At 39.9% G+C, this 18,519-nt stretch overlaps 2 protein-coding genes across 4 annotated transcripts; one reads left to right on the top strand and one right to left on the bottom strand.

Moving 5' to 3' along the window:
• Positions 1-104: 104 nt before the first annotated feature.
• LOC126375425 (RNA-binding protein 41-like) lies at positions 105-3,271 on the top strand. Its single transcript, XM_050022340.1, has 5 exons — positions 105-274; positions 367-645; positions 1,420-2,017; positions 2,473-2,620; positions 3,146-3,271. The coding sequence occupies exons 1-5, from the start codon at positions 270-272 to the stop codon at positions 3,259-3,261; spliced, it is 1,146 nt and encodes a 381-aa protein (XP_049878297.1). The 5' UTR covers positions 105-269; the 3' UTR covers positions 3,262-3,271.
• Positions 3,115-17,560, bottom strand: LOC126375419 (SWI/SNF-related matrix-associated actin-dependent regulator of chromatin subfamily E member 1-like). 3 transcript variants are annotated; one of them, XM_050022330.1, is made up of 15 exons: positions 17,419-17,560; positions 17,089-17,165; positions 16,626-16,670; positions 15,963-16,246; positions 15,564-15,767; positions 14,329-14,410; positions 12,067-12,171; positions 11,026-11,159; positions 10,424-10,564; positions 9,789-9,932; positions 8,232-8,400; positions 6,441-6,698; positions 6,132-6,203; positions 5,620-5,970; positions 3,115-5,397 (listed from the first exon to the last, which is right to left on the bottom strand). In XM_050022330.1, the coding sequence occupies exons 2-15, from the start codon at positions 17,150-17,152 to the stop codon at positions 5,363-5,365; spliced, it is 2,088 nt and encodes a 695-aa protein (XP_049878287.1). In that variant the 5' UTR covers positions 17,153-17,165; positions 17,419-17,560; the 3' UTR covers positions 3,115-5,362. The 3 variants fall into 3 exon arrangements, with proteins under 3 accessions (XP_049878287.1, XP_049878288.1, XP_049878289.1); XM_050022331.1 differs by lacking the exon at positions 14,329-14,410 and adding an exon at positions 15,244-15,319; XM_050022332.1 differs by lacking the exon at positions 16,626-16,670 and having other exon boundaries at positions 15,963-16,105.
• Positions 17,561-18,519: the final 959 nt, after the last annotated feature.

The raw sequence follows: 18,519 nt of genomic DNA on the forward strand, positions 1-18,519 counted from the left end.
AAAAAATATTATTTTCATTCTCGCTGTTCTCATGTCACCATGAATGAATGAAATATAAATATCGAATTCATTCGCTCGGACGTCTGTCAAACAAAAATGTCATATTAATTGTATAATTCGACGAGTTGTTGATTTTTAACAAAATTATCTACAGGAAAAGCTAAATGCTGCCCTGCGATTTGCCGTAAAAATATTCCAAACATAGCATAAGGATAATAAACGATTCATATGATCAGTGATGCAGTAAATAGGTGTTCCTTATCATAATCATGTCGTAAGTACTCTCCAGTCATACACTGAAATGCATAAAGTCTTGATTGATTACGAGAATATCGAATCATTGATCAATGTCTAACCAATTTTCAGTACTGAACCTCTGCCAAAGGAGTTCGAGAAGACCACAGAAGTATTGCCTTTCACCAAGTATGGATTGCAATCTTTTAAAGAGTTCAAACAAGCAGAAAAAGATTTACAAAACCTAGAATGTCTGAAAAAGATTGGATTGACTAGTGAAGAAATAAAGCTATATCAGGACAATGAAGCTGGCCTCCTAGATCAACGCAAGAAAGTGGAATGCTCAGTGCTGAAGAGCAAGTTGGACAGTATTTACAATAGGATAAATGAATCTCAAAATGAGGCAGGAAGGTAAGCTTTGAATTACTTATAGGGTAGCTTCCAACTAGTCAAAACAGTTACTTTTTTCTAAATATTAAAACACAATATTACCTACTATGGAATTAGTATGCAAAAGGACCTGTGGCATCATAGAAAAACGTGACAAAATGTCACACTAATTATTATTATTCTTCTTTATTAAAATTAATAAGTAATATACCCTAGTCACCATTAGATCTGTCTTTATTTAGTAATTTGAATTTTATAATTTATCTTTGACCTAGGAATCTACCCAATTATTAGACTAGTTTCACTATTATCTAATGACTGACATTTTGTAATATTATAATAATTGGGTTGTGAAAAATTATGAAATTCTGATTACTAAATAAAGACAGATCTAAAAGTAACTAAAAACACTTTCTTTTTTCTGCTTAACTTATTTATGAATTTTAATCAAGTAAAACGAAATAATAATTTGACTTTTATCACGTTTTTCTATGATGTCAGTGTGCTTTTACATACAAATTCCATAGTAATTTCGTGTTTTGATGTATAGCAAAAAAAAAACTGATTTGACTAGTTGGAAACTAGCCTATTAATATAGGTCAGTAATTTGGTGGAATATTTAACTAAACTTGATGGTATTAATCTACATTTGTAAATGTAGATTACATTCTACTAGACTACATTCATAAATGTGTTTATATTTGTATATAGATAACATCTTACACAGTAATGTTGTGAGCCAATCTATTATTTTCTATCTAACATTAACTAGACCCTTTTGATTTATTTTTTAAGCTCTAAACAAGAAGAACCATGCTCTTCAAAAGACACTGATATATTTGAAAGGTTACAAAAGCAACCCATCACATTCTATCCTGAAGGACACCCTATGAATGAGATAAAAGAATTAGAAGAAAATCTCTTTGGACATTTGAAAACGGACATTATTCCCATTACAAAGAGAAGGAAAATTCTTCGACATCTAGAGAGGAGAAAAGAAAGAATTTTGGCTCAAGAAAAACAGTTGATACCAACTATAGACCACTCTTCTAAAGTTGCTAAATCAGGTAGTTTATGGGATGTAAAGGAATTGCCTACTAGATCTCAGCAATCTGCTGAAAAAGAAAAGCAAGTCATGGGACCAAAACAGCGACAAATGTATACCATTAAAGATAATAAAATTGTGAGATTAGAACCAGTTAATGTTGAAGAAAGAATGCATGAAAATAATGTGGTAAATAATGGTATAGAACAGCAAGAATTCAGAGCTGTTGATATAGTAATACCAGTCAATGGGGCTGAGGAACAGTTGCTAGAAGGAACTAAAATGAGTGTTGATGACATAAGGACCATAGAGAGATTCAAAGACTATGAACCTGGGATTCCTTCTAAGGTATTATTTTTTACATTCAATGTTCTATCCTTTACTGTCACTCTGAACTGTCATTTTCTAGAGCAAGATAATACGAATCGTCGAGGTGGCGGATCGCTGGCGCGCTGTACTGTGAGCATAGAACGCGACATCTTGCTGCAGTGCGCAGCCGCGCGCGGATACGCTTTACCCCTTACTCCTTAGCGACTTACGGTTATTTAGACTAAAATAAGACCCAGTGGGGGAGTGCGGGGGGTCGGCGCCCGATACATATTGGTGCCGGGCTGAGAGTTACTGTTCTATTCATAGTATATTATGCTATTGTATAGGCAGTGGTCTGATCACATGCTATCAAAGATTTCAGCACATCCAAAGGATAGGACTTCATACCAAAGTGACTGCAGGCTGTCTTCTATTACTTGTAAGTTTGTTTTATATTATGAACTTAATTCCAGTTCATGTTTTTGTTCAAACAGGTCCTGTACCTCAAGAACATAGCACCGTCAGTCGGTCAGGAACAGCTGTCTCTCTTATTCAACCAGTTCCAATTGGAGAATGGGGGTCCGATTGACGTGCGGTTGATGACAGGCCGTATGAGGGGACAGGCGTTCGTCTCATTCCATTGTAAGTTATTAGAATTTTACTTTTAGACATAGGCCCAGTTGATTTTAGACCTAGGTCTAAAAGTAAAATTTTAGGTGACACCTAAGTGTTACCATAATTCTAGTAAACAATGGTTGTCTAATCAGGGATTCATTTAGTGTATATGGATACAATGCTCAAGCAAGACCAGAAATAATTATTATATTATCTGACAAGTGTGTGCAATGTAAGAAAAAGCAGTTAGAACGCTTTGTTAATGTGTGTTATACCAGCGCAAAATATATATAATCGTATTGTAAAGATCAAACCACATCTGGCTGCACGCCTAAGCATGCTTATGGGCACTGTCGCAAGTTATCGTCTCGTCGATTCTACCGCGTGCGGTCGCTCTCTCTCGCTCTAGCAAATGACGGTTCTGAATAACAGAAAAGGATAGACGTACAGGAAGGTGCTGACAGATGTGGTTTTACCCCTAAGTAAGTTAGGATAGTCACATCTGAATAAAAACGCTTGAGTACAATATTAATTTTATTTGCATATTTTCAGCTGAAGATCTGGCGATACGCGCACTGGAAGAAGTGAACGGTACTATACTGAGCGGCCGGCCCGTCATAGTAGAGTTCGGTAGAAACAGCAATCGCATTCAAGACGATAACAGATAGACTGTGTAAAAATATACTTAAAGCTTACAAATTTGTTTATGTACATGCTATACTATATTATTAGGTGAGGCCAGCCGCTGTCTAACGCTTATAAAATATCCTCGGTGTTCCAGACACAATAGTTAAACAATAGATCTTAAAAGGACATAGGGCCTTACAGCCATGAGGTAAAGCGCAAACAAACGTCTAAGAAAAAGATTGAGCACGCGTTATACAGCGAGCTGGCCTAAACATAGGTTAGCTTCTTTAGTGAAAATGGTTGATGAGAAATGGTGAAATCAAGAATTGGGTGATGATGAAAGATGATTGACGATGAGAAAAATGAACACCTTTTAAGTAAAATGGTGTTCACTTTTCATAGTTTCATGAAAGATGCTAACCTATATTGGATTTTTCTTATCATGTAGTCATTTGAGCTTATATGTGTAACACAAATATGATAGCAATGCCTATCTTTCAATATTATTTATTCTATTTTTATGTCGTAAAACCGCCTATTATTTACGTTTGTATAACAAATGTAGTCCTTAATATCAGCTGAATCAATATTAAATGTATAAAAGCTGTAAATAAATTGATGTTTAATTAATACATTACATGACGATTTTACTCAAGTGAACACTGTTCCTAATCACGTTATCTTCTAAATTTTTTAACAACTGTGTTGTCATTACTAGCACTTCTCTATACCTACATACAGTACATCAAAATCTTGGAGTAAGCAGATCCACCCCTTGTAACCAATCGAGCCTTTACATGGTGATAGATTTCCTTTTACTTAGTCATAGATACTTTTACAATAATAGGTTACCATCCCAATGTAATCATGTAATAAAAGTAATATGGACGCCTAAACTTAACAGGGCGGATAAAAAGGCCACATCAAAGCAATTCATTTAAAAAGCAATATTGCAATTTGACATTTTGCATTGCGCACTTACTTTCATTACAATATTGCTTTTTTAGATGAATCGCTTCGATGTGGCCATTTTAACCCCTCAGTATTTTCATCCTTATTTTTAATTTTAATTAAAAGTCGACATTCCACATTTGTTATAAATGCTTGAATACGAAGCAAGTGCTATAGTTACTGGCTTTAGAAGCATTCATTCCCTATAAATACGTCATACTATCTTTAACTTTGTGAAGGCGATAATTTTACGCCAATCACTATTCGTTCTAATCACTTGTACCTCTATTCTAAGTCCAGACAGATTTTTTTAAAACTATACCTAAACGAAGCGAAGGAGTCGTGTAACCTCTAGTCTCAGTAGTACGGTTGTTTTGTCCGGCCCCGAACTACTGATACCAAAAAAGTCTCATTAGTACGGTTATGACGTCAAACCGAACTTATGTGACTTTTTTGGTTATTATAGGTTATATATATTTTTTTTAAAATAGTAAATAATATTGAACGAAAATAATTTTCTTTGTAAAAAAACATAACATAACTTACTTACTTCTTGTACTTAACTTCAGTACCTCAGTACTACTTCAGTACTCATATTTAATAGTAAAAATCGGAACCAAAATCATTTTCTTTGTGAAAAAATTAGAACCTGTTCTTCTGCCAACATTCACTGCAGAGTGAGCTTTGCCCGAATGCCGGCTGTTATTTAAAGCCCTTCGGACTCGTGGTCACACCAGGTTTTGCCCACCACTAACCGAACTACAGCTATAGGCTCAACAGTTCGGTTTGAAGTCATAACCGTACTAATGAGACTAAAAAGGGCTCAGTAGTACGTGACCGGACAAAACAACCGTACTACTGAGACTAGAGGTCGTGTAAGATAGGAACCAATAATCATTGCCTGAGGAGGAATGATGCATGATTCAAACAATGTTATTGCTTTATATCTGCCTGTGTTCCTCCGCTTTCCTCGCTCAGACGTAGGTCCCTTTAAAGATTTTATAGTCAAAACTTTAGTTACACAGTTCTATCCACTAGAAACCGGTTTCATAGTCTATAGTCCGTCACTGATCACTGAATACTGTCTCTCAAGCAGCGATAAGTAGATGGTCTACTGATCTAGTAGACGGTCTACTGGGCGTCCTTCGAAGAGGACTTGCGCCGTCGTTTGACGACGCGTTTTGGTGACAATCATTCGGCCTCTTTCTTCGCAGGCGGCTCCTCCGCTGAAATATAAAAAAAAATAACTTTAAATTGCCAGAACGGATAAGTGTGTTTAAAGACCTAGAAAAAGATGGAACTCATACCAGAAACTTAACAAGAAGTAAGGTATACTCCAGATTGTTGGAAGAGATTTCTTCTAGGAATACGTTCCGTTTGTTCATCTTGTACGTTATCTATTCGTTCTGTCCTGTGTATAATATAGTATTGAATAGATAAATACTCACGCTTGGCGGGCTCGTGGTGCATGGGTGCGGGATGCGGCGGGTGCTGCGGGTGTTGCGCGTGCGGCGGCATGGGCGCGTGCGGGGGCACGTGCGGGCCAGCCACGTGTGGCGGCGCGTGCGGGCCGGGCGGATGCGGGCTGGGTGCGTGCGGGGCGGGGGCGTGCGAGCCCGGCGGCGCGTGCTGGCCTGGCGCGTGCAGCGGCGGCGCGTGCGGCAGCGCGGCGTGGTGCGGGTGCGGCGCGTAGTGCTCGGGCCCCGAGCCGTAGTACGGGTGCGCGGGGTAGCCGCCCGGGAAGCTGCCCGCGTAGCCGCCGTAGTAGCGCCCGCCGTACGGGGCGCCGTAGCCGCCGACTAGAGACGAGCGTTAAGAATTAGTGAAGAAGAAAGACGCAAGAGACAAGACATTTCAAGAAATAGACGATAGCGAAAGTTGCTTAACTTCAACAATCGCAGACCGAGCGCGTTAACCGCTGCGCCACCGAGCTCCCGTGGGAATTAGGTAAATAAAATACCTGCTGGCGGCGGACCAGGGTGTGGTGCTCCGGGATGTGGCGGCGCGTTCGGGTTTGGAGGCATCATCATAGCTGGAAACAAACACCAAATGAAGTTGAGCCCTCTGGTTGAGGCTTTTGGCGATTCAATATTATTCCTAACACCAGGTCAGACATTACATGAGAGATGAAGAAGATGAAACTATCCAGATCTTATCCGACAAAGCAGTATAAGATACAGTGAAACATGCATTTAAGATGGTCGCACTTTTCAGTTTTCATATGGATACAATTCGTACGAATGTTAAAATATTAACAATTTCAATTTACCATGGTGCGGAGGAGACGCCATATGTTGTCCAGGAGGCGCCCCGGGGACTCCAGGTACAGGCCCACCAGGCATAGGACCACCGGGGGGTCCCGCCGGACCTGTGGGCCCCGGCGGACCTTGAGGCCCTGGTGGACCTTGAGGACCCATTGGAGGTCCCCCCATCGGCGGCGCGCCCATAGGAGGCGCCCCCGGAGCCGGGACCATGCCATCTTTGATATCCGGCTTTATGTCTTGTAGCTTGTCTTCTTTGCGTTCACCTGGATATAAATTGGAGTTTCATGATTATCTTAAAGAAAAACAGCTTATCTATTAGGCATATTCTGAAATTTGACTGTGATATTGCGGAAACAGCCTCCGTGGTCTAGTGCTTAGAGCGTTAGGCTCACGATCTGGAGGTCCGGGTTCGATTCCCGATGGGGACATTGTCGAAATCACTTTGTGAGACTGTCCTTTGTTTGGTAAGGACTTTTCAGGCTTGAATCACCTGATTGTCCGAAAAAGTAAGATGATTCCGTGCTTCGGAGGGCACGTTAAGCCGTTGGTCCCGGCTATTAGCCGTAAAAACACCTCCACCAACCCGCAGTGGAGCAGCGTGGTGGAGTATGCTCCATACCCCCTCCGGTTGATTGAGGGGAGGCCTGTGCCCAGCAGTGGGACGTATATAGGCAGTTTATGTATTGCGGAAACATGCGAACCTATCGCATAATATACTCTATCCATGTATATCTATGTCAACAAACTGCTTTAACAAGCACAACCACCTCTATGGCGGGCATGACGTGACGTGGCGTGACGGCGTCCATGGTCTAGAGGTTGAGCGTTGGGCTCACAATCCGGAGGTCCCTGGTTCGAATCCCGGTGGGGATATATCACAAAATACTCTGTGATCCCTAGTTTGGTTAGGACATTACAGGCTGATCACCCGAATGTCCGAAAAAGGATCCGTGCTTCGGAAGGCACGTGAAGCCGTTGGTCGCGATTGCTACTTAGTGATGTCAGTAAGTAATCGTTACATGAGCCAAGTCAGGGTCTTTGGCGGCTCAATAATAACACTGATTGACGAGGTTGGTCAACGACTTCACAACCCACACGATAGAAGACAAACACATGACTACTTTGGAGCTAAAAGACTAAGGGTGGTATTGGCCCCGATTCCTGCAGACACCGCCTAATTTTATTTTAAGTTATATGCGTCATTTTCATATCCGTTGAAAAGGAAAGGGACGGATGATTCACAGCTCTTAATTTTAGGAAGAATGAGTAAATGAATGAATAACCCGGGCGAATCAAAAGGTACGTCACTGGTATGCAATCCGTTTGACGTGCTGTCTACTTAACTGTGTCGGGTTATTGACGGATGTAAAATTTTTAGACGGTTGGTTTAGATTTGTGCTTAAAATTGACGTGTGTTCCATAAATTTTATGCTTGTCGATTACCCGTCTCTTTCCTTTTCGGCGGATAAGAAAATGACAGATATAACTTAAAATAAAATTAGATGGTATTTACAGGAATTAGCACCATTAATAAACTAATCTCAGCTGAGACTACCCTCAAGATCATGCTCAACTCCCTGTTTTTATATAAGAACTGTCACATTGACATGATCTTAAGGGCAGTCTCGGAGCTGAGATTAGTTTATTAATACCACCCTAAGAGGCTGGAACACCCCCCCCCCCCCCCCCCATATACATATTAGGGGAGTGTGAGCCCTTGATGAACAAGCGCTGTTTTCCGAACATGGCTCATGCATGTACCGACTACATTTATACTTCAGATAGAAAGCACTAACCTTCGCCGTCTGCGGCGAGTCCGTTAGGCGGTGCCTCCTTCTTGTCCTCTTCCTTGCTGGGCTCAGGAGCGCCGTCGGTCTTGGCTTCGCTCGTGGACACCTTGTCCACCTGTGTCGGGGCGTTGGGTCCGTTGGTCTCCGGCTTCTGGTTTTGGTCCGTCTCCATTGGCTAAGGGTAAAGTACGGATTCTACATTCTCTTTCGAGTTTTCATTCCATTCTCCTCGAGTATGCGCAACTTTTTAGTTTTAATTTCGATAAGTTCCTTTATTATCAAAATCATAGAAGGAAAGAGAGGAAGGGGAAGACCAAGAGCTTACATGGAACAGATTAAAGAGAAGGCGAAAGTCTTATCTTATAGAGAAGTCAAAGAATTGGCTTTTGGTAGTCAAAAATGGAGAACGTTACACCAGCAAGAGAATAGCTCTTAAATTGATAATGATCGTGAATAAAACGAATAAATATTCCTGCGGTTGTATTTACTGTCTTCGTCATAATATTGATATTATGGCGAGAAATATCAATCCAAGAGATTGGAAGACAGAGGGGATGCAGCAACCCTCAAGGTGCTGCAAATGTACAATAGGGTATTTGACTGGGTCAAAGATAAATTATAAGATGCTAATCTAGAAATATAATCCAGTCTAAGATGACCAAAAATCAATCAAATTTTACATTTCGACTTATTTTTAAATGTTATTTATGAATACGTAACAATAAGTACGATGTTTGTCGTTATTGATGACGTCACGGGACAGTATTGCGTGCTTTGTTTTCGAATTCATGTTTAGATCATAAATGATTATCACGTGCTCAGCGGTGAAGGAAAACATCGTGAGCAAACCCACATCCCGAAAAATACATTTTCTTATGTGACCTATCCTGTATTGGGCTGGTTTTCCCTTCGCGGGTTGGAAAGTCAGACAAGCAGTCGCTTTTGTAAAAAACCGGACCTGTCAAATCTTCAGGTTAAGTAAGCGGACCCTGTGAAAAACGGGATAATGCTAGGGAGATGATGATAACAAGGCATCACCCTTCTATCCCCTTAGGGGTAACACCTTTTCTTCTCCAGGGATGTTTAAGTCCCATGTAATAAGGGGCGAGGATATTGCCACTAACCGAACACAAACCACGTGCTATATCCAAACATGAATTCAAACTCACAAAGTCGAATTCAGAGATTTAGTACGTCCAAAGTCACGTCAAACTTTCGTTTTGACGTTTCGTAAGGTTGCCTGTCCACTGAAGCGGAGCGAGCTTGCGGAGCGGTGAAACGGATAAATATTAACCATCAGGATTGCATAAGAACTCTTATTTCTTATCATTTCTTCTCCTCAGCCATAACCTTGCGAAATGACGTAAATTCAAAAACGTTACATTGACCTTGAACAAGTTTATCCATGATAATTACGTTGCATAAATTATTCTGATTTCTGACTCCGCTTAATAATATTTATCCGTTTCACCCCTCCGCAAGTTCGCTCCGTTTCAACGGACAGGCAGTCTAAAAAGTGTCTCATTTGTCTAGGTTGTCAAGTAGCCTATAATCTCATGTCACCTCATCCTTCTTCTCAGCGGTGGCGACGGGCGGGTTGGCGTTGGCCGTGAGCGCGTGCGCCGGGTTGACGCCGCGCCGCATCTGCTCCAGCGCGCGCTCCACCATGCGGCCGAACGTCTCCTCGTCCACCGCTGGCTTGCAGTGCTGAGGAAACCACATTTATTCATCATCATCAGGTAAACATGCAGGAGTCACGGGTGCAACGAATGGTAATGGTCATATTGGTCGATTTCTGCAGTCATCCCGAGCAGGTGGCTTGCTTAGCGCCTGAAGTCTCGCGAGGCACCAGACTCGTTCAATCCGAAGAAAAGTGGTCGGTTTTTAGTATTCTAGTATGCATTTTTTTAACGAAAAGCTATTAGGAGACTCGTGAGGTTCGCAAGCCGCTTAATAATCCACTATCCACACTACGAAATTATATTTTAATATTTTGCAATTAGCTTCAATGCGCCGTATGAATTATAGCTGCCAAAGTACGGAGGACAGTATTGTGACGTTCATAAGCATAGTGATGTATCAGTCGAGATTAGGTTGACCGATTATTTTTAGTCTAACTCTAAGATTAGGATAACTTTGAGAAGGACATTCTGCGATGATAAATCTGCAAGAAGTGAGTAATTAGTAAACCGAGTTACCTTCTTAAGTTCCTCCTGGAAGCACTCGCTGCTCTCGATGAACTTGCGCTTCTTCGCCTCGAACTTCTCCTCTATCTGCTGGAGCTCGTCTTCTAGCTTCTTCTGATGCATCGTCAGCGACTGCACTTGCTTCTTTAAGATCTGCAATAACACATCCATACATAAAATTTCCTATTGGGGTATGTAATTCAAAGTGGAATTCCGTCTTCTTTAACCCCCCACTTCCAATAAGGGCAAGAATTATGTGTAAGTATGTAAAAAATATATAAAAATATATAATAATAAAAATATATTTTCATCTCGAGCTCCTCCGTGCTTCGGAAGGCACGTTAAGCCGTTGGTCCCGGCTGCATTAGCAGTCGTTAATAACCATCAATCCGCACTGGGCCCGCGTGATGGTTTAAGGCCCGATCTCCCTATCCATCCATAGGGAAGGCCCGTGCCCCAGCAGTGAGGACGTTAATGGGCTGATGATGATGATGATGTAAAAATAAAAAATATATGCACTATCAAAGTCTGTCTGGAAGAGATCGCTTTTAAGGCCGCATTTGCCCACTTTAAGTTTTCCTCGTCAACAAAAATATACAAGATGGGTATCAAACCTGCATCCTAGCAGTGGTGACGACAGAGCGCACGTCAGGGACGACGGTGTCGGAGAATATCTCGTTGATGAGCCGGTGGTTGCGCAGGTAGCGGGCGTAGGACACGTGCTTCACTGACAGACCCTCGTCTTGATCTGAAAGATATACGTCATCAGAACCATGGACACACCCGGGACAGTTCATACAAAAAGCCACGATTTACACAGATACATTGACGTTATCGTACACGCGCATCGGTGGCGAGCATTTGTACTAACTGTCAAAGTCACTAGATGGCACTTATTTCCATATTATACAGGGTGTTAGTGACATCGTAACGAAAACTTTAAGGGATGATTCAGGCCATGATTCTGAGTTGATATCAAGTGGAATTTTCCGTCGCAAAAGTATGGAACGGAAAATAATTTAAAAAAACATAAAAATAATCATAAATTTTCCGGCAGGAAATTCCACTTAATGTCAACTCAGAATCATAGTCTGAATCATCCCCCTCAGTATTCGTTACGGTGTCACTAACACCCATACCTACTTGTATGGCTACCTGTATGTACTGGTAAGGGATGTAAGTGACATCGTAACGAATACTGAGGGGGCTGATTTACCTCATTATTCTGAGTTAATATCAAGTGGAATTTTCAATCGCAAAAGTATAGAATTGAAGATAATTAAAAAAATCTAAAAAAAAACATGAATTTTGCGACGGAAAATTCCACTTGATATTAACTCAGAATCATGATCTGAATTATCCCCCTCAGTATTCGTTACGATGTCACTAACACTCTGTATAAGTTTATATACGTTTAGAGAAATAGAGTAACAATAAAATCGTACATAGCATAACCCACTGTTTACTTAGTTCTTTTACCCTAACGTTGTCTGGAAGAAATTGCTATTTAGCAATAAGGCCACCGATTGTGCCTCTTCCAATTTGTTACGTTTATCTTTGTGCAATAAAATGATTTGTACTATATTGTATTTATTACTCTTCCTGTATCCTATTATTTAGCCTAATATCATGTGTGGTAATGAAAAGTTAGTTACCTTCTTCGTCTTCCGCGGGCTGGATGTCAATTCTTCTGTCTTGCTGCTGCTGTTCCTTCTGTGAGCTGCCCTTCTTGTTAGAGCTCTCGTCTTCAAGGTTACCCACTAGTAACATACCATATTATTATAACACATGTATTGGTAATTGGGCTTGCAAATCTGGTATTATTTGCATAGTCTATTTTGTGACGTAACTTATTATAGATTTGCGGCAAACGGCATTAACTACTTTAAGAAAACCCGGTACAAAATTTAAGACAACAGGCCTGAGGGTGCCCAGTAGGGTTTATGAAGTCCAGTTCACCAGACAATACCAAAAAATACATTTAATAAACAAGTTGAAAATTAAGATTGAATTACTGTTTGTATGAAACGACTCAACTTATAATTATTGTATCAAAAATCTTTCGTACCAGAATTGAAGCCGTTTAATTAAAAATGAGCGATATTTAATGAAAGCATACATTACATACATGAAATTATATGTAAAGCACAAGTATATAGCAAACAATTATGTCTCGAAAGTTAATAGATATTGTCACAACTACCCTTTTGTTTACAAAGATAATAGAAAGTATTATAAAGATGTATGATGGATTTGATCAAGTTGCGAATTTAGATAATCAAACATTTTTTAACAATTCGAAAAAAGAAATTAAGTTATACACATTAAGGTGGATTTACATCAAACGAGTGGATGTTCATTCTACCCCGCTCTACAAAATTATTTGTGGGTAAACGACTGTTTCCCTTTGGGATAGGCAGAGATCACGGAATTCCACTTACTAAGATTTTGACTATTCCTGCCACACCACTTTCGCTTCTTCCTCTCTCATCAAAGACTCCATGCATAAATAAAAATAAAAAAAATAAAAAATAGTTTATTTCTCATAATTGTAACGAAGTTTGTTGTCGAGACTTCCCAGTAAGTAACTAGAGTACTTGTATTGGGAATGACTCGCATGCTATGAATGCATGCATGCTATTCTATTTAGAGTATTCTTGACCTGGAATTTCTTTAAAACATCCTAGACCTGATCGCGGTATGTATTCCTTTTCTAGTTTTATATTTATTTGAGAAAATTCTATAGAATATTCTGAGAATGCTCGCTTTTGTGTTCTAGCGAATTTATCCTAGTTTTTTGTTCTTGTTCTTTATTCGTTAAGTGAAAATGGTGATATAATAATTTATGTTTACACTAAAATATCAAATTCAAATGTATTTATTGCATTGCTACAGGCCAAAAAGGTCTTAAACAATATTACATACATCCACTGCAGACACACACACTACACTACATGCATCCAGAACAATGCTGCGGTTTTATCATTCGGTCTAAACCCAACTTTAGTGGAATTCCCAAAAATCAAATCCACCACAGAAATAAGACATAAAAACACAAAGGAGTGGAGTAGAAAAGAGTTGTGTAGCATGCAATAGGACCAGTGCAAATTATAACAATTATATCAATTCATGCATTCTGTTTTGATGTAACGAGTATGTAGCGAGAATTTTGAAGTATGTGCCTTGTTTACAATGACGCATTTAAACGGTGAAGTGCGACAGTGTATCAATTTTCAAATCTAAAGAAGTTAGCAGATATTCTGAAATTCTGAGGCTTAGAATGTATGAACGTGACTCAGATGAGATGAGACATAATGTAAAATCTACTGTCTGGTATCTCAACAAATTGGTTAATAATCAACATCATCAGTCCATTAACGTCCCCACTGCTGGGGCATGGGCCTTCCCTACGGATGGATAGGGTGATCAGGCCTTAAACCACCACGCGGGCCCAGTGCGGCGGATTGATGGTTATTAACGACTGCTAATGCAGCCGGGACCAACGGCTTAATGTGCCTTCCGAAGCACGGAGGAGCTCGAGATGAAAACTTTTTTTTTTGTGGTCACCCATCCTATGACCGGCCTTTGCGAAAGTTGCTTAACTTCATCAATCGCAGACCGAGCGTGTTAACCGCTGCACCATCGAGCTCCTCCATAGGGTTAATAATAAACATACTCAAACAGTAACATCTTTGGTTCTACTAGTCTCAACTGTTTAACAATATTTGCAGCACGCGTGGCTTGATATAATATTTTCAGTAACAAAGTAAAATAATTTTGGGGGTTATTTAGGTGATTTCGTAATGAAGCACTCAGCAACGTAACTTATTGTAGATTTGATCGGGACTCCTGTCGCACTTCACTACCAAATCCGACCAATGTCAGGCTTCCATGCAATATGTCGACCAATGCCTTACCGACTGCCTTGTTTTTGGCGGCGATATAAGCGAGGTAGGCGGGGGAGTTGTGGTATGCCTTTAGACTCTTTTCGTACTCCGACTGTCGTTAGCCCAGTGCACAACAATGATGGACACGAGATGTGCATGTTGGGAAAAGTTGCATCTTTTAGTGTGCGTGTTAGTCACGATTACATACGGGGGTTAGAAAGCTGTGTGTCTTAGAAACTGAGTTGCTAATCAATGCATATATTGAGCCATATCAAAGGCCTTTGGCGGCTCAATAATAGCTCTAACTCTTAGTGACTCTAACATAATATCAGATATCAAACTCGATATTCTGATAATATGTTCTGACAAAATATTCATTCTATTTTATCTCTTGTATGCTTGTACCTTGTAAAGTCGATGGTCAGTCATCGACTTTATAATCTCCCTTTATAATCGGCTAAAAACTTTATAATCGGCTTAATGACAATGTTTCGGCTTTACGCTACCGTTGTGCGTTGTATTAATTACAAACACTTGAATTTCCATTTTTTTAAATTATAACACACAGCTCTCTACATGTGGTGTGATGTACAGTCTAAAACATGTTTCAAAATATATATTCTTAAAGTGTAGTTACTAATTTATTCAACATCTATGTGCTTTGAATATACAGTGGTTTTATCAGTTTTTACCTACTATTATTTACGTTAAAAACACTCTTATACAATTGAGTAAACTAAGGAAATTAAAATGAAAAAAAAAATAACACTTAATTATTATATAAGTAATACTTGTAGGGATATGAACTACTTTTCAAAATGATATGAAATAATGTAGTGATTGTGTTCTGAATACACCATATGGCCCGAGTTTAGTGGCGGTGAGGTGGTAGCAGTGGTATTATACACAAAATGGATCCCAATAGTGGGCAAAGGTCCATAGTACCTCTAGATTTATGTGCCAGCCACTGAATATAAGCAGGCGACGATTGGTACGCTTTCAACATTTCTATGTACTGCGCCTGGGGCAAATATAAACTTGTTATTCTCTATATAAAGTTGTTGGGAACAAGGCATTATATTTTTCAGGCTACGCCTCATTATAAACAGAATGGCATCCAATGTAAGACTGAACTCTAATGAGAAATTAAAAGAAAAATAAGTGATGTGATGTCATTGATCTATTAAGGGATATCCCACTGCAGGCCAGCCTATTTATTACCCTAGCCATAAAAAATAAAAAGAAAAGTACAGAAGTTTTCTTACCTTCTCAGCTTCATATTCATCGACAAACCCAGATTTCTCAGACTCAGGCAGGTCCCTCCACATACCACCGATGATGCGGCCTATTTCCCACAACTTGAGGTCCGGATGAGCTGCCTTCACGCTGTCCCACACGCGGCGTGAGTAGCGCATGTAAGGCATCAGAGGCTTTTCCGGCGGCTTCGGCGGTTTGGGGAGCCCCGCACCCTGGAATAGGGAAGTTTATGATTGTACTTCACCTGTGTCTTGAGTGTTTAGCTTTACTTGTTACTTGCTATAGTCAGTTTTGAAAAATTACCTAAGGGAACATTTTGCACTTGGACAATATAGAATATGATCTTATTTCAATAATATGCAAGCTAACCAAAGAAAAAGTAAATTTGAGAATGTTAAAATACTCACAATAGGAGATCCTTTGCCAATCTTCTGCGGTTGGAAGCCAGGGTGTGAATGCACCGTGGATATGAACGGACTAGTCTTATCATCCTTCCCGGCCTGAGCGCCCTGTCCGGCGGCGCCCCCGGTAGCAGCGCGCCGCGCGCTCTCTGCACCGAAACGAGCCTGTGGCTGTTGATTCTGCTGCCACCCATACCCCGGGTGACCTGGGTGACCCATCTGGGGTCCACCCTGGTATTGCGGGTGGTACTGGTATTGGTTATGGTGCGGCGGCGGTGCATTCATACCGCCTTCAAGCCAAGCAGCGGGGCGGCAATACAATGAAAGAAAAAACAAAAAAGCGTAAGGGATAGGACAGGATTAGGACGAGGGCAAACAAAAAGATAATCAAATATGCACTAACATCTAAAAACTTCAACTGAAACTGAAATAGTTAAGTTGTTATTGAGAGCGAGCAGTTACTAGCAGTAGTTTGTTTAGTAGGCGCTAGTACAGCAGAGTAGACATGTTGACGAGACGAGAGAACAGTGATTGCAAAATGATGATCGAAAGTGACGGAAACCTGAAATTTTGTGCAGTTACTATACCCCACAGAACCTAAATCCAAAACAGTATGAGGTGAGAATAATTTTGAACAATATAATAAAGTAAATCACTTTGTGTCATTACCTTTCATCATACCGAAACTCATTGGGGGCCCCGCAATCATGTAGTCTGTTTCAACATAACATAACATGAAACAAAACCAACAAAAGAGAACAATGTAAGTATAAATGCAAAAGGAATTAAAATTAAAAGAAATAAAGTTTGTTACTGATGCAATTGCTTGAATGGAAGCAGAGTTGTCATGCGACGGGCACAGAGACTGAGTAGAACATACCAGCACAACCAAGATTGTTTCAGCCCTGCTAAGCTTGCCAACGCATCAACTTCTCTATGTTATATTAGTTAGTATCTAGTATTCTAACAATATTTAAACAAAAATAATTTCACTACATTTTTATTTACTACTTTAATGACTAAATATTCTCGCTGTAATAACTCTAAAAGTTCTAACAAGGTGTATTAAAGGTGGTTTCTATACTGAAATTCAAAAGGTTTAATTAAAATATAAGGTAAAAGGAATACAAACGCGGATTGCTCTGGGGGCTTGGCATCGACATGGATGTATTCTGTTTGTAGTTTGGGGCAGCCATGATTTCACGTCCGCTGTAACAGTAATTACTTTCCATTAATGGCTAAAAATGAAGTGCCACAAAACTGAGTAATACGCTTATGTAATAGAAACGTATCACAATAGTAGATCATGGCATTGTTATAGAAGTTTATTTCAAGGAAAAGAAATGAAATAAATCTGCAAATCTATTGGAATTGCTTTAACAATATTGCTATGTTCACGCGCCGGGTTTCGACGTCTCAAATTGTCCCATTTTTGAGCGTCCAAGTCTACAAAACTCCTTACCTTATTTATTGACGTGTGAATATTTGTACTCTGGTCAAATATCTGAAAAATCAACGTTATATATCAATAAATTCATCAATTAACCAAGCGTAGCGTCACTTTCTTTATACGGACGACGCCATGATTTCTGCTTTTTTTTTTTTTTTTTGTTTTGGTTTTCCCCGAAGGGTAAGGCAAAGGGAACTATGCCCATACAGCCACGTCTGACGTATTTTTTTCTTGATGATTAATGAAATGATGAAAGGTGATGATGATGAAACCTAAGCCCCCACCCTCGGAGTAGACTCCTACTCCGAACCCCAAACGAATTAACTCAAAAGTCCGCATAAACTTTTGAGTTATGAAGCGGCTTCCCAGCACGAAGCGAAAATAGGCAGATACACTTTGTTTATTGAATACTCCAATATAATAACACTCGCGAATGTCTTCCGACTAACTTAATGCGATCATTAACCACAAAACACCACTTCGTATTAATTATTTAGATTACTCAATGAAGAAAGCAACTGTCCCGTTCCCGTTTCCCGCCGAAAAGCCCCATGATTTCTGCTTCTGCCATTTTTAAAATCTGTCAGACGACACTGACAGCGGATAAATGTTGCAAGTGTTAATAAATATTTTTCTAATTTAATCCAACAATCCGACATGTCGGGTGCAAGTCGTCGCCTTATCGATCGTCGCCTTACGAAAATGTGGTTTTCGTAACAACGTCTTTTTGAAAAATCAAATTCGGATGTGATTTTTGACAATGGAGGTCCGTGTTGTTGTTATAGTATATCAAAGCCTCGAAAGTCGCAATAGACATTATTAGTTTCGTAGCGTGGCACGGACCTCCCCGTGTTGCTCTTTGACTAGTTTCCATCCAGGTAAAAAATTATAGACTCATTTTATACCGAATCGTTCTCCAAAAATAATATAGATGGCGCTGTCGAGATTTAACGTGAAAATTACCTATTTTCTCATTGCTCGGGTACTTACTAAGTAAAACTAAAATAATATAATGTAATTGAGGTTTTGTTGAAGTAAATCACATCAGAATGTAATTACGTGATTACCTATTTTAAAAATGATCCTTGTTGCTCTATGTTCAAAAAGGCGCTT

This window comes from Pectinophora gossypiella, chromosome 19, assembly GCF_024362695.1.
Source record: "Pectinophora gossypiella chromosome 19, ilPecGoss1.1, whole genome shotgun sequence".
Taxonomy (NCBI): Eukaryota; Metazoa; Arthropoda; class Insecta; order Lepidoptera; family Gelechiidae; genus Pectinophora; species Pectinophora gossypiella.

Excerpts from the sequence above, each read along its gene's own strand:
- LOC126375419 (XM_050022330.1), bottom strand. The coding sequence starts at position 17,152 with ATGGCTGCCCCAAACTACAAACAGAATACATCCATGTCGATGCCAAGC. Across the intron at positions 11,160-12,066 it reads GCCCGCGGAAGACGAAGAAG|ATCAAGACGAGGGTCTGTCA; the intron begins GTAACTAACTTT and ends TATATCTTTCAG. Across the intron at positions 8,401-9,788 it reads CCGCTGAGAAGAAGGATGAG|CCAATGGAGACGGACCAAAA; the intron begins GTGACATGAGAT and ends CTTTACCCTTAG.
- LOC126375425 (XM_050022340.1), top strand. Across the intron at positions 646-1,419 it reads TCTCAAAATGAGGCAGGAAG|CTCTAAACAAGAAGAACCAT; the intron begins GTAAGCTTTGAA and ends TTATTTTTTAAG. Across the intron at positions 2,018-2,472 it reads AACCTGGGATTCCTTCTAAG|GTCCTGTACCTCAAGAACAT; the intron begins GTATTATTTTTT and ends TTGTTCAAACAG.